Raw genomic sequence first — 13,985 nt, 5'->3', positions numbered from 1 at the left:
TCAATGAAAGTACCCTCAAAGTAGCAAGATTTTGTGCTCTGGCATGTTCAGCAAGGCAGAAGAGCACAGTCTAGTGTTTTAATAATTTTTATTATTACTATTAATTCTATATTTTATGTATGGAATATCTATTTTATGCATCCAATGTGTTTTATTGTATTGTGGATATTCCTGACTGCTGATTTCAGATTATAATAATAATAATAAACTATACTAAACTGGATCAACTGATGAATTCAGCAGCACCAGGCAGATCTGAACAATTTTGCAAACAGTGTTATTTCAAAGGGCAAAGTAAAAGCTTGTATACATGATTAGTGTGGTGTTCTTTCCTTCTTCTTAAACTACCTGCTTCCTAATGCTTGGTTGATAACAGTTTCATCCCCAGACTTACATTCTCTTTTGCTAGTTTCAGTGGGATCTCAAGGAATTCAGAGAAGTTTAAATATATGGAGCAGAGGTCCATCAGTGGCTATTAGCCACAGCTTATTGTTGGAACTCTCTGTCTGGGGCAGTGATGCTCTGTATTCTTGGTGCTTGGGGGAGGCACAGTGAGAGGGCTTTTAGTGTCCTTGCTCCACTGGTGGACCTCCTGATGGCACTTGGGTTTTTTGGCCACTGTGTGACACAGAGTGTTGGACTGGATGGGCCATTGGCTTGATCCAACATGGCTTCTCTTATGTTCTTATGATGGGAGAGACCAAGGTCAGCTGCAACAGAAACAGGCAGAAGCCTGAGAACTGCTAATTGCTTGGGGCACGGTGGAAACTCAGACTGCCTGGGACACTGAAGTCTGTGGTGTGGGAGCTAATGTGGCTCTCCTGCTCACTGGTTTCCATGATCTCAGTCTTCTCTTTTTGGAATAGAGGGAAGCTGTATTCTCTCCATTGCCTTGTATGGCAAAAAAAAAAAATGTAAGGTCTGCAGTTGAGAGAACCACCAACAGGATTTTTATTTATTTATTTTATTTATATTAGGATTTATACCCCACCCTTCTCACCTAAGTGTCTCAGGGCGGCTTACAGCATAATAATTCAAACACTTCAGTTTAAAACATTTAAATATACAATTAAAATACAATTAACCATAAATTATTAAAAACAAGATAGAATAAAACCGGCGGTCTATAGATGCATTTTGTTCCATCCAAGATATTTTCATTGTCAGTTAATATTATAGGCCTGCCGGAAGAGGGCTGTCTTACAGGCCCTGCGGAATTGCCCTAGATCCCGCAGGGCCCGCACCTCTTCCGGCAGCTGGTTCCACCAGTAAGGTGCCGTTATTGAGAAGGCCCGATCCCTGGTGGATTTTAGGCGGGCCTCCTTTGGCCCGGGGACTACCAACAGGTTTTGCGAACCTGAACGTAGTACTCTCTGGGGAACGTGTGGGGAGAGACGGTCCCTAAGGTAGGCAGGTCCTAGGCCATATAGGGCTTTAAAGGTAATGACCAACACCTTGTACCGGACTCGGAATATTACTGGCAGCCAGTGCAGACCCTGGAGCCCCGGCCGAATGTGCTCCCGTCTTGGGAGCCCTAATAGCAGCCGGGCAGCAGCGTTCTGCACCAACTGCAGTTTCCGGGTCCGGCACAAGGGTAGCCCCATGTAGAGGGCATTACAGTAGTCCAGCCTCGAGGTGACCGTAGCATGAATCACTGTTGCCAGGTCGTCACGTTCCAGGAAGGGGGCCAACTGCCTCGCCCGCCTAAGATGAAAAAAAGCGGACTTGGCAGTGGCTGCTATCTGAGCCTCCATCGTCAGTGAAGGCTCCAACAGCACCCCCAGGCTCTTAACCCTGCCCGATGCTGTTAGCGGAGCGCCGTCAAAAACTGGCAGGGGGATTTCCCTTCCCGGGCCGCAGCGACCCAAGCAAAGGACCTCTTGTCTTCGCCGGGTTCAGCTTCAGCCCGCTCAGCCTAAGCCACCTAGCCACTGCCTGTAACGCCCGGTCCAGATTTTCTGGGGCACAGGCGGGCCGGCCGTCCATAAGCAGATAGAGCTGGGTGTCATCAGCATATTGATGGCAACCCAGCCCATACCTTCGGGCCATCTGGGCAAGGGGGCGCATATAGATGTTAAATAACATTGGGGAAAGCACCGCCCCTTGAGGCACCCCGCAATCAAGCGTGTGTCTCCGGGACAGTTCCTCCCCAATCGCCACCCTTTGTCCCCGACCGTCAAGGAAAGAGGAAAGCCATTGCAGGGCCAACCCCTGAATCCCTGCGTCGGCAAGGCGGCACACCCGAAGCCGATGGTCGACCATATCGAACACTGCCGATAGGTCCAACAGCATCAGCACCGCCGAGCCGCCTTGATCCAGATGTCGCCGAAGGTCATCCACCAGGGCGACCAGCACCGTCTCCGTCCCGTGGCCCGGGCGAAAACCAGACTGGTAGGGGTCAAGGACAGAAGTATCCTCCAGGAAGCTCTGTAGCTGCAACACCACTGCCCTCTCTATAAGTTTGACCAAAAAGGGCAAATTCGATACCGGCCGATAGTGTGCCAATTCGGTCGGATCTAACGTTGTTTTCTTCAAGAGGGGACGGACCACCGCCTCTTTGAGCGCTGATGGAAAATGCCCCTCCAGTAGGGATCTATTTATGATATCCCGTATAGGATATCTTAGCTCCCTCTGGCAGGTCTTAATAAGCCAGGAGGGGCATGGGTCCAATTTACAAGTTGTTGGGCGTGCAGATAGGAGGATCCTGTCAACTTCTTCCAGGCTGAGTGCGCCGAAGCCGTCCAGGACACAGTCCGAAGACAGGCACGGAGCCTCAGGTTCACTAACTGTATCTAATGTGGCAGGGAAGTCGGAACGGAGCGATGCGATTTTATCCGCAAAAAAATCCGCAAAAGCCTCACAGCCAATTTCCAATTCATTAAAATTTGGTCTGCCCTGTGGCAGCGTTGTGAGGGTCCGAATTGTATTGAACAGTTGTGCCGGGCGCGAAATTGCGGACGCAATCTCTGCCGCAAAGTAAGTTTTCTTTGCGGCCTTGACTGCCATCTCATAGGACTTCATAACCTCTCTATAAGATGTTCGAGTCGCTTCGTCTCGGGTACGCCGCCATTGCCTCTCTAGTCGTCTGAGTCCTCGTTTCAACCGCCGCAACCCCTGGTTATACCAGGGTGTCGGCCTTGAACGAGGGCGCAGAGGACGCCTAGGCGCGATCTCATCGATGGCCCCGGTGAGCCTATTATTCCAAGACTCCACCAGGTCATCGAGGGAATCGCCAGGGGGCCAGGGATCCCGCAGAGCCGTCAGGAACCGTTCCGGGTCCATCAGGCTCCGCGGGCGAGCTAAAATAAACTCGCCGCCCAAACGGGGTTGGGGTGGGACGTCCACACGAGCCTTGAGGGCATAGTGATCCGACCATGGCACTGCTATAGAAGCAAGATCATTCACTAAAACTCCCGACGCGAAGATCAAGTCTAACATGTGACCGGCCTGGTGAGTGGGTGTCGTAACTACTTGGGAGAGTCCTAGTGTCGCCATGGAAGACACTAGGTCCATCGCCTGATTGGAGGTCACGTCATCGGCATGAACATTGAAGTCACCCAGAATCAAAAGCCTCGGGTGCTCCAATGCCCATCCTGCTGCGGCCTCCATCAGTGATAGTAAGGCGCTGGCCGGTGCGTTAGGCGGTCGGTACACCAGCCAGATCGCCAACCCCTCCCCAACATCCCACGCCAGGCCGGCACATTCAATGCCCTTGATCTCCGGAGCCGGGAGGGCCCGGAAGGAGTAAACCTCTTGAATGAACAGGGCCACCCCTCCCCCCCGCCCGCTAGTCCGCGACTGGTGAAAGACCGAGTATCCCGGGGGCGCCATCTGGGAGAGAGCTACGGTCTCCCCATCGCGGACCCAGGTCTCGGTCACGCATGCCAGGTCCATGTCCTGCTCAAGCAGGAATTCCCGAAGGATAGATGTCTTATTATTAATGGACCTGGCATTACATAACACCAGTGACGGAGGCGAGTAATTTCGCCTTGCCCCGCTACCTGTCACCATCGGGATGGGACGCAGGCTGGAAGGTGGTCGAGCACTATCTTGTCTCGATCTCCTTCCCTTCCATTTCTGCCTGTGTGTACATAACATGATCACTGCTAGATCAGATTGAAGTTGGATCTAATCCAGCATTTTGTTTACTGCTGTGGCCAATAAGATGCTCTCAGGAGTCCACAAACAGTACAAGAAACTGTTTCCCACCCTCCATCCCCCCTGCCCAGCAAATTTATCCTCTGAATTGGAGGTCCTATTTCATAATATGTTCTGTAGCAGTAGCAGAAGGCTCATTTCAGAACCATTGCCAGAGGATGCCCCTTTGTTTATGTCCATATGCATAGAGACCTAAGCACAGAGAGGTGTTTTGTTGGCTGCTCCCCTGTTCTGGAACCCTCTTAAAGCTCTGCAAATTCCAAGCCTGAACATTTTCTACAGGCAATATGAGGTTTCTCAGTTGTGGCTGCTATTTATGGCTGGAGCTAAAGAGTTCCTTTTAATACCTTACAATATGCATATGAGTCTTGCAGCTAAAGATATTTGTAGTTGTAATCTCCACCCCCCTCAATCTGGTTTTGCAACGTGAAGGCAGAGTCTTGGATCGACCAGTGAATTCTGCAGACAGAATGAATTTCAGTTCACAGAATCTGACTTCCTTACTTCTCCTTTCCTGATGCAGCCCAAACTGTCACTCAGAATGCTGTTCCTGGGGGGGGGGGCGTCAGGAGACCCCCAAGAACAACATGAAGTGAGAGTTGGAGGTCTGCAGTGGGAAGGGGGAATTGGTAAACATTGCCTCTCTTGGTGTAGTGGTTACGAGAGGGGACTCTAATCTGGGAGAACCATGTTTGATTCCGCATGCAGCTACTGGGTGGGCCGGTCACAGTTCTCAGTTGTTTTTTCAGAGCTGTTCTCTCAAGTGCAGTTCTCAAAAGAGCTCTCGCAGCCTCACCCACCTAACAGGGTGTCTGCTGTGGGTAGAGGAAGGGAGTGAGATTGAAAGATGCTCTGAGACTCTTGAGTGAAGGGCAGGGTATAAATCCAGGCTCCTCTTCTTCTCTTCCATCTGTGAAATTGCTGCATTGGCCCCAAGTCAGAGTGCGTAGCTGCAACACTCTGGTGACTTGTCCTGCATTGTGTCATAAGCCTAGTGGTTATTGAGCTTTCAGTTTTTCATCATGATCTTATGAAGAATTTTTACAAGGCTAAACAAAATCGAGCCTAAAGTCTGAACGGTCTGTCTTTAGTGTGCTTGTCTTGTTTTCCTTTCCAACAGCATAAAGAACACCTTCATTTTCAGCATCTGTTCTTACTGTCACTTGTCTGTTTTTGAAACCTATGTGTTTGTCTTGCAGCTACAGGACCGTACACAATTCAGTGACCGGGATTTAGCAACCCTCAAGAAATACTGGGATAAAGGAATGACCAGCCTTGGCTCAGTTTGTAGAGAGAAAATTGAAGCGGTTGCTGCGGAGTTGAATGTTGACTGTGAAATAGTGCGGGTAAGGAACTCTTGGTTTTTGTTTCCAAAGCAAAAATAGCCCAGATTAAAGCTTTCTTTAAAATTGCATGAGGTAGACTGAAATAGATTGCACGTGTTACATAATGAATGCCCACGTTTGGAAGTGCTCTCTTGCTCTGTTTCCCTCCTATTTATAGCTAAAATCCCTCAGGTGAGACATTTATCGATCGGCAGCCCAAGCTGGATGCTTGACACTCTGGTTGGGCTGCAATTTATATCGGTTTTGTACAAGCAAGGGCTGAAAAGGAATAACTGTTACACTTGGTCAGCATGTAAATCACCTTTAACCAGAAGGAAGCGTAGCTGTTTTGTATAATGGAGGGACAGAAGGAGAAGGTTTACTACCTGGCATTTCAAGCTCAAGAATTTCAAGCCAGATGAGGAAAGCCTGGAATTCAGGAGATCTGGTGCCTCATGCTGAAGATACAGTATTGCACTGGATGGCCTGTTATAAGATGGCAGCATATATAGATTCAGGTGTGGAGAAAGAGCAGGTTTGTGCTGTCTAGTGGCTAGGGGGTGAAGAAGCAGCTTCAAATCTTGCCTCCATCAGTCATAAACTTGCAGATGGCCTCAAACAAGTCATGATCCTGGCATGCACAGCCAACAATCTGCATTATGAAATACTGATGTACTTGGAGGTGTTTGTAAGGACTACTAATGTAATGCTTGTGAAAAGCTTTGAATATTTTTGCAATGCTACACCAGTGATAGTTATTGATTGTTTTTTTTAATGTACTGGGGAAAATAAAGCACATAAAAGTAATTTCCTGAAATGGAAGATTGCTCTGTATTTTCCAAATATATATTTAAAAGGAATGAATATTCAAGGATGAATATATTCTGTACTATTCGTACCTCCCCCCCAAAAAACTGCACCAAAGAAACCCAGATTCTGTTATCAGAAATGAATGTACAAATAAACTTTTTGATGTTGTCTTTGTGCTGTTTATTCTGTATCAGAGATTGAAGTTTTTGAAAGAACTTGTGAATAACTGGAATTCAGTTTTTATTATTTTTATTTACTTCATTTGTAGACCACCTTTCTCACTGAGATTTGGCTAATTACAAAATATAAAAACAATTCAACCGGACAGTGCAAGACATCCAGTAAACAAAAGAGACAGAATGAGGATAGCAGAATTAGAAAGCTGTGCAAAACTGTCTAAGGCATAATCTGTCATAAACCATGTAGGAATTAGATTACAAAGGTGGAAGACAATGCACTTAGAGCAAGATGATACAGTAGAAGAGAGTGGAGGGAGAAGAGATTAGAAGTGATTCACAACTGAGTAGAAATACTGAGGTACAGACCAATTTAGGCCCACTGAGTTAAGCAGGACTATAAATCCAAGTAGTTTGGTGTTGTTAAATTACAAATGAGAAGGTAAAAAAATGATGTATGCAAAGAAATGCAACCTTAAGTCAGGACCACTGCAAATCTTAATCAGTTTATCTTTGATATTTTATTCTGTAACTCTGCCAGTGTGTTTCCAAATTGTCTTTCACAGCTGCCAGGCTAGTAGCCTACACCCGTATGTTCAATGCTCAGATGACTGTACTTACATGTGTGAAGCAGCCATCAGAGATACCACAGAGAGTGTTTTTGGATCACCTGGCCCACCTAAACACAGTGGTTGGATCCAGCCAGCTTTTTCACCCAGCCTCACCTAATTCTCCTTACTAAATTCCCCTATACCCTTCTGAGGCAGCTCTTGTCCATGCAGGTCCTATAATTTCCAGCACAGCCTTTTTTGGTTGTCGAGGGAGGACCCTCTCCTTTGGTTTTCACCAGCAGAAAAGCAGGATGGAGAAAACCCATTGCTGTTCAGCAGAAAGCACAACTGCAAGTTGTTCAGTGATACGCATGCATGTGTGAACTGGAAAAAAATAGCTGTACCTCCTGATGCCTTGGGTCAGAAGCATAGTGATATCAAACTGAAAAGTTTTGAACAATATGGATTACAGAAATCAAGGACAGAAAGTAGGCAACGAGATTCTCTTTCAGGAAAGATAACCTGAGCAGTGCTACTGGCATAACTATTTTTGCCAAAAGACAGATTTTTTTCGGATCTTTTAATTGATATATAGATCCAGGTAGGCAGCCATGTTGGTCAGAAGCAATAGAACAAAGTTGGAGTCCAGTAGGACCTTTAAGACCAACAAAGTTTTATTTAGAACCCCCCATGGTCTGATGAAGTGTGCTTTTAGCACATGTAAGCTTACATTCTAAATAAAAGTTAGTTGGTCTTAAAGATGCTACTGGACTCCAACTTTAATTGCTATAGTTACATTACGTTCATGGTAATTCTAGAATGGTAGGTGTATTATTCTATTGCAACAAAATTAAAGGCATCAAGTGATCCCTTGAAGATTAACAGAAGTGGTTTAATTCAAACATGTATATTTAAAAGGATATTTTACTTGTTGATAAGAACTGGATTCTTGCTGTAGAAGCAGGTTTATTGGCTCTTCTGGGCTTCAGCTTGTTTGACTTTGACCTGTTGGGGGTGGTCTGTTAAATACAAAGAGCTCTGTTAAATAGCTCATTAAACATACTCACAGACTACTTTTTTTTAAAGTTAGTCTTTCCTACTTGTGAAAACTTTTCTCAAGTTGAAGACACTGGAGCTCGGTTTATGCACCAATCCTAAACATTCTGACTTGCAAGTAAGAGCTCATCTGCACATGCTGACCTTTCTGTGTTCTTCAGTGCCAGGAGAACAATAGGCAGTCTTTTTCTGGCTACTGTGTAATGAGACAGTCATCTCCAAGACACCCGAAGAGGGAAGGTAGATTTCCCCTTAATTTGACAGTTTGTCCAAAACTTCTGATGTTTTTCTTGCCCTTCTTATTTCAAGACTTGGATTGGGAATCGAAGAAGAAAATATCGCCTGATGGGAATTGAAGTCCCTCCTCCTCGGGGTGGCCCTGCTGATTTTTCCAATCAGTCTGATTCCAGCAGCAAATCAATACCCATTCCAGGAGATGATGCTTCAACTGACGTGGGAGATGATAATGACAGAAATGATGAAGTCTCAATCTGCTTATCTGAAGGAAGTTCACAAGGTATTTTTACTGCTACTTTATATGGTAAGGCTTGTCCATATGGCTACACCCAATTTCAGCTGAGCATACACTTGCATCTTGCACATTCCAGTTTCTTCAGTCCAGCTTTGCGGTTGTTTTTTCTTTTCTTTTTTAATTTTAAAACTGTTTATTTCATTTCAAAGTCTTTACAAAGTCCATTAATAATTAGAAAGCTGGGTAGCACTGAAACATTGCCATACATACTACCTGCTACAAAACATACATACTACATAACGTAACAAGTTGCACACAGTTTCCTCCCCCTTTTTGCAAAGCATTAACCAATTGCTGGAATACTAATTAATATATGACCATATGTACCTTTATTAATTACTAGTATAATAATAAAATGTGTTGAAGGTTTATGGATAGTTCATTTGAATCTTCCATACTACACTACTGACAGCCGCTAAACACACACTAGCTCTACAGACTTCCCTCAGTGTATCAGTGGTATCCAAAATATGGGAGTACTGTGTGTTAGACAAAATTGCTAACTGAACTGTCCAGCAAGACAGAATAAAAAATAACTCTAAAAACATGAATAAATGGGCAGTCTGGTTAGATGCGTATATGGAAGATTGCAGTTGTTTTCTCATCATTTGAAGTTTCCAGTCTGAGGTTGCAATACTGTTCTTATTTCAGAAATAACTCTGTTTGAGTAAGAATGCATATGCCAGTGCTCTGAAGCTGCATTCAGGATTGTGGTTAAGGATGCAAATGGGAGGAGTGGGGAAGAGAAGGCTTTCTTGTTCCCTTCAGCCAGGGAGTGGAAGAGGCTTCAAAGTATCTCCTGCTTCCTCTCCAATTGGACAGTGTGTAGGTTAATTGTGCCCTTTAAGCCCCGATTCCATTTGGGGCTACCAGTCTAGTTTAGGATTCTTTCTGTGGTTTGTCTTCCATTGCTAAACCAAGTGACTGCAGGGCAGGCAGCCCCACTCCTTTGCCAGTTTGCTGAGGTTTATTTCCTGACTACTCTAAAAATTAGGAAAGGGCATGAAATCATCATGGGCTTGGGGGCCCAGCAAGACCCTCTAAGAAGGAGAATGCACAACGCCTCCTAGCACCAGAGAAGGCAAGTCCCTCTTGACAGCAATAGATAGGGTTGCCAGCTCTGGGTTGGGAAATACCTGGAGATTTTGGGGGTGGAGCTTGAAGAGGGGCATGGTTTGGGGAGGGAAGGGGCTTTGATGGGGCTTAATGCCATAGAGTCCACTTTCCAAAGCATCCGTTTTCTTTGGGTCAACTGATCTCTGTCTCCTGGAAATCAGTTGTAATCCTAGGAGACCTTCAGCCACCACCTGGAGACTGTGTAACGAAAAAAGAGAATCACGGCAAAGAAAGGCAGAAGAAAACAAAACAAAAGCTCCCGTGAAATCTAGCCTCCAATAAATAAAAAAAAATACTGTTCACTATGAACAGTATTCAACAACTTCCATGCTTGAAGAAGCTAATGCGAAACAGTGGCACTAGTACAAACCTGTTGTCTTATGGATTGCTGGCTGCACTTGTCTATGAATTGGACTGACTGAACATCTATAATTTGCATTGGAACTTTCCCAAAGAAGTCGGAGCATTGATTTGCTGAAAAAGAAGGGACTGGTGTTCTGACTGGTTTGTTCCTTGGATTGTACAAAGGACTGAATTTATTATTCTGTGAACTGGAATACATTATATATTTGCATTTGTCATAGTGAACAGTATTTTTTTGATTTATTGAAGGCTGGATTTCACAGGAGCTTTTGCTTTGTTTTCCCCTATCACCTGGAGACTGGCAAACCTAGGCGATAGAGACATGCTTTAGTGACATGCTGTAGGTTTCTAAAATAGAAGAGGCTACTACGACCGCTTGAGATAGAATTAAACTTCCATTCGTGCATTTTGCGGTTTTCACAAGTCCTGCTAATGGTTGATTTGTCCCAGTCAGAGCAATGTCTGTGGCTTCTGAACTTCAAACTGCATGTTTCTGGGGCACATCTGCAGATTCGTATGCCAGTCTCGATCTTACCATTTTGCTTGAATATCTGGGGAGAGAAAACGTTGGAGAGCTGTTGGGCACAAACTTGTGATGGCTTTATCAAAACTTCAGCTTTAAAGAGAATAAGATAACAAAGAGCTGGGTTGAAGTGATTGAAAGCCAAGTAGGTTTCCAGAGTCTGTGAATCTTCATTGGCCCAGGGGAGAAAGAACTCCTCCAGCAGGAGAGTCAAAAAGCAGAGCTGAAACTTTCCGTATCGTCAAGTACAGTGACATCTTGATGTTATCTGGGTCTGCAAAATGGCAGTGAAAAAATGATTATAATCATTTTTATAAGGGTTTTCTTAGGAACAGAGAAAGAGAAGTGACTTGGTGGTGGTTCATCTGTGCATTTCCTGTCTGCCCCATTATTGCCAATTCCAAAACTAGTTCAACTTGGATAGACAACGGAGGGATATGAAATGAAGATGCTATGTGATGTAATAGTTGGGGCGTAGGACTGTGACTACTATGATTCAAACACCACTGAGGGTACACTCAGCAGTATCTTGCTTTCCTCTTAGCCTTCTTCCCAATATGGTTGTTAGGTTAGGTATGCCACTCTGCACTTCTTGGAGGAGGAGTGGGATGAACATATGACTGTTTTGTAGCCAGAGTTCAGCCCACTACTTTTATTGAGACTTGACGAACTTGAGTACACCCAGGATTTTGGTTGGAGTGTTGCACTGTGTTAAGATGCTTTTAATATGAGAACAAATTCCTATGCTAATGGGGTATTTTCAAACTTCTCAGAATTGGATCATAGATGATAAACTTGTGGTTTTAATAAGAACCTCATTGCTAACCTAAAGCAGCAAAGGTTGTGGAGAAGCAGATGGGCCCAAATTCCACATGAAAGGCCTCTCTGGCCTGTGCGTGTGATGGGTTCTTTAGCATTTTCACAGAATATAGCAGGTCCTAAGAGAGATAGCAGAGCCCCGTGGTGCAGAGTGGTAAAGCTGTTGTACTGCAGTCTGAGCTCTCTGCTCACAACCTGAGTTCGATCCCGGCAGAAGCTGGGTTGAGGTAGCCAGCTCAAGGTTGACTCAGCCTTCCATCCTTCCAAGGTCGGTAAAATGAGTACCCAGCTTGTAGATGACTGGGGAAGGCAACGGCAAAACCACCCCGTAAAAAGTCTGCTGTGAAAACGTGATGCGATGTCACCCCAGAGTCGGAAACGACTGGTGCTTGCACAGGGGACTACATTTACCTTTTAAAGAGAGATAAATAGTATTTTTTTTCTCTAAGTAAAGCAAATATGGTGCGATTCAAGTGACATCCTTCTAAGGATCCTTTCCACGCTAATTGGATCATCCACTGGATTGCTTGTTTCATTGTCGGGTGCAAGTATCCAGAACTGCTTAGTGCTACCTAATTTCTCCCAGGATTGTGGAATGGTTATCTTTACTTCTGAGGTTGCTAAATCTTGCATATAGGATGCCATTACAATGTGTTCTGGATTGGTACTCCAGCACTGGTGCCATCAGGCGCCACAACTGTCCACAGGATTGCCTGTCAGGTCACCCTATCGCTGACACCCATTTCTGTGCACACTGGGGGCCTGTTGGTTACGATAAAAGCATGGTAGGTGCATGTTGGATATTCTTAGAGAAAAATATTATTTAGCAGAGTTAGAAGTTAGCAGTGCCGCAAAGAATATGCAGAGAACATGTATGTGTTTAAAAGAATGTGATTGCTTTAGTTAGAACTATAAGAGATGGGTAAACCGGGATGAAAAATAACAGACACTTCCTACATCTTTACAGTTAGGGAACAAAACTAGGAATGGCTTCTCTTCTTCGAACTTAGACAAAGAGAGGAAGAGGATCCATAAAATGCAGAATAGCCAATGCATTGATTTCCAGTCACAACACTTAATTGCAGGTCATTTAACTAAGACCTCCTACAGACTTTCACTGGCTTTCTCTTTAGCTAACAGATAGCTTACAGTAAACACATGTGACTTCCTGTTGACTAACAAAAACAAAGGTGAACTCCATGATTACTGAAGTGTTGCAAATTTGCTAATCCCAACAGTGCAATTTAGCTCTGAATGATCTGTGAATGCCACTGACTCCTTTTCTCCTTCAGACTGCTCCCATGAGCTATAGCTGACTTATCACAGACTATACTAAATCACTTGTCCTGAGAGTTCAGAACCGCTTGTCCGCCTGTAATTAATTTGACAGTTGTGTAAACAAATCAGGGATTGAATGAACAGAAGAGGTTGTTTGGGGATAGCTGATCATGATTGTATGTGCTATGGTGAATTCATTACTGGAAAAAGATGTATTTTGTGAGATTGGGGTTGTGTAAAACATGGAACCTAAATTTCTGCCTCTGTCTGATGGTGTGGATTTTGCTAGCAGCCCTGCGATTCAACTGCTTGTTTAGAACCCACTTGCTTTCTTTATTTCTGTAGAAGAACACAGTGAAGTTCTTCAGAGTGAAGACATAGGTCACAAAGAGGAGGACCAGACTACTGTATCTGCTGACAACGTGGTAGGTATCTTTCATACAAATTAGTACTTGTGAATACATCCATGTTTGTGTGGTAGATATACCCATGGTTACTGTGGTAAGGTATACTCAGAGAGCTGTGCCATGAACACACAGAAAGCTTACTTGGCATCCTGGGAATTGCATTGTTAAAGAGCAATTTTTGCACCCTTATAAGTACGAGGACAGTTTAATATCTCTTGTAACGGCCATTGATTTTGAAACAAAATGTAGCCTTTGATTTTGAAACAAAATGCCTTGTTTGTTTCTTTTTCAGAAAATAGAAATCATAGATGATGAAGAAAGTGATATGATAAGTAATTCTGAAGTGGATCAAATGAGCTCTCTTCTGGACTACAAAGCAAGTACCTTAGCTTTGGTTTTCATGTAGAAAGGCAATTAGCCAACTGCAAGTCAAAATCTAGGCTTTACTGAAGGAATCACGAGTGGATGAGATTAGTTCGAGCCACCAGCAGGTGTTGCTGTGAAACTTCAGTCCTATGCAAAATGTTTCCTAGACTTTCATTTGCATCCCTTGTGTTCAGAGCTGCATCTTTCTTATTAGTGCTTTCCCCTTAATTGTAGAAATATGGAACATTATTCAGATATGCTCTATGCACATCTCTTTGTCTTCCACAGTCTTTACACTGCTAAGGTTTGTTAGACATATTATGATTTTACAAATATCTTTCATTCCCCCCCTCCCCATTGGCTTGTTTGCAAAGACTGCATTTTCATCAATTCAAACATTTATTGAATGCAAACAATTTTCACAAAACGTGATAACGCTGGTAAGTGGATGGAGACAGAGGAGAAGAGGAAGTTATTTCTACCCGGCATCACATAACACGGCATC

At 44.3% G+C, this 13,985-nt stretch overlaps 1 protein-coding gene across 2 annotated transcripts in view; it reads left to right on the top strand.

Annotated features, from left to right (window-relative positions):
- Positions 1-13,985, top strand: part of HDX (highly divergent homeobox) — a 57,613-nt gene that overhangs the window by 33,326 nt on the left and 10,302 nt on the right. The window contains exons 5-8 of one of the 2 annotated variants that reach the window (XM_060249936.1): positions 5,358-5,504; positions 8,386-8,593; positions 13,053-13,132; positions 13,407-13,490. In XM_060249936.1, the coding sequence (XP_060105919.1) occupies positions 5,358-5,504; positions 8,386-8,593; positions 13,053-13,132; positions 13,407-13,490 (519 nt within the window). Of the gene's footprint in view, positions 1-5,357; positions 5,505-8,385; positions 8,594-13,052; positions 13,133-13,406; positions 13,545-13,985 lie in introns of those variants that run through there. The other variant, XM_060249935.1, reaches the window with a different exon arrangement.

This window comes from Heteronotia binoei, chromosome 11 (genome assembly GCF_032191835.1).
Source record: "Heteronotia binoei isolate CCM8104 ecotype False Entrance Well chromosome 11, APGP_CSIRO_Hbin_v1, whole genome shotgun sequence".
Lineage (NCBI taxonomy): Eukaryota > Metazoa > Chordata > Lepidosauria > Squamata > Gekkonidae > Heteronotia > Heteronotia binoei.
Note: the sequence above shows the minus strand (reverse complement) of the source record. Positions and strands in the feature narration are given on the sequence as shown.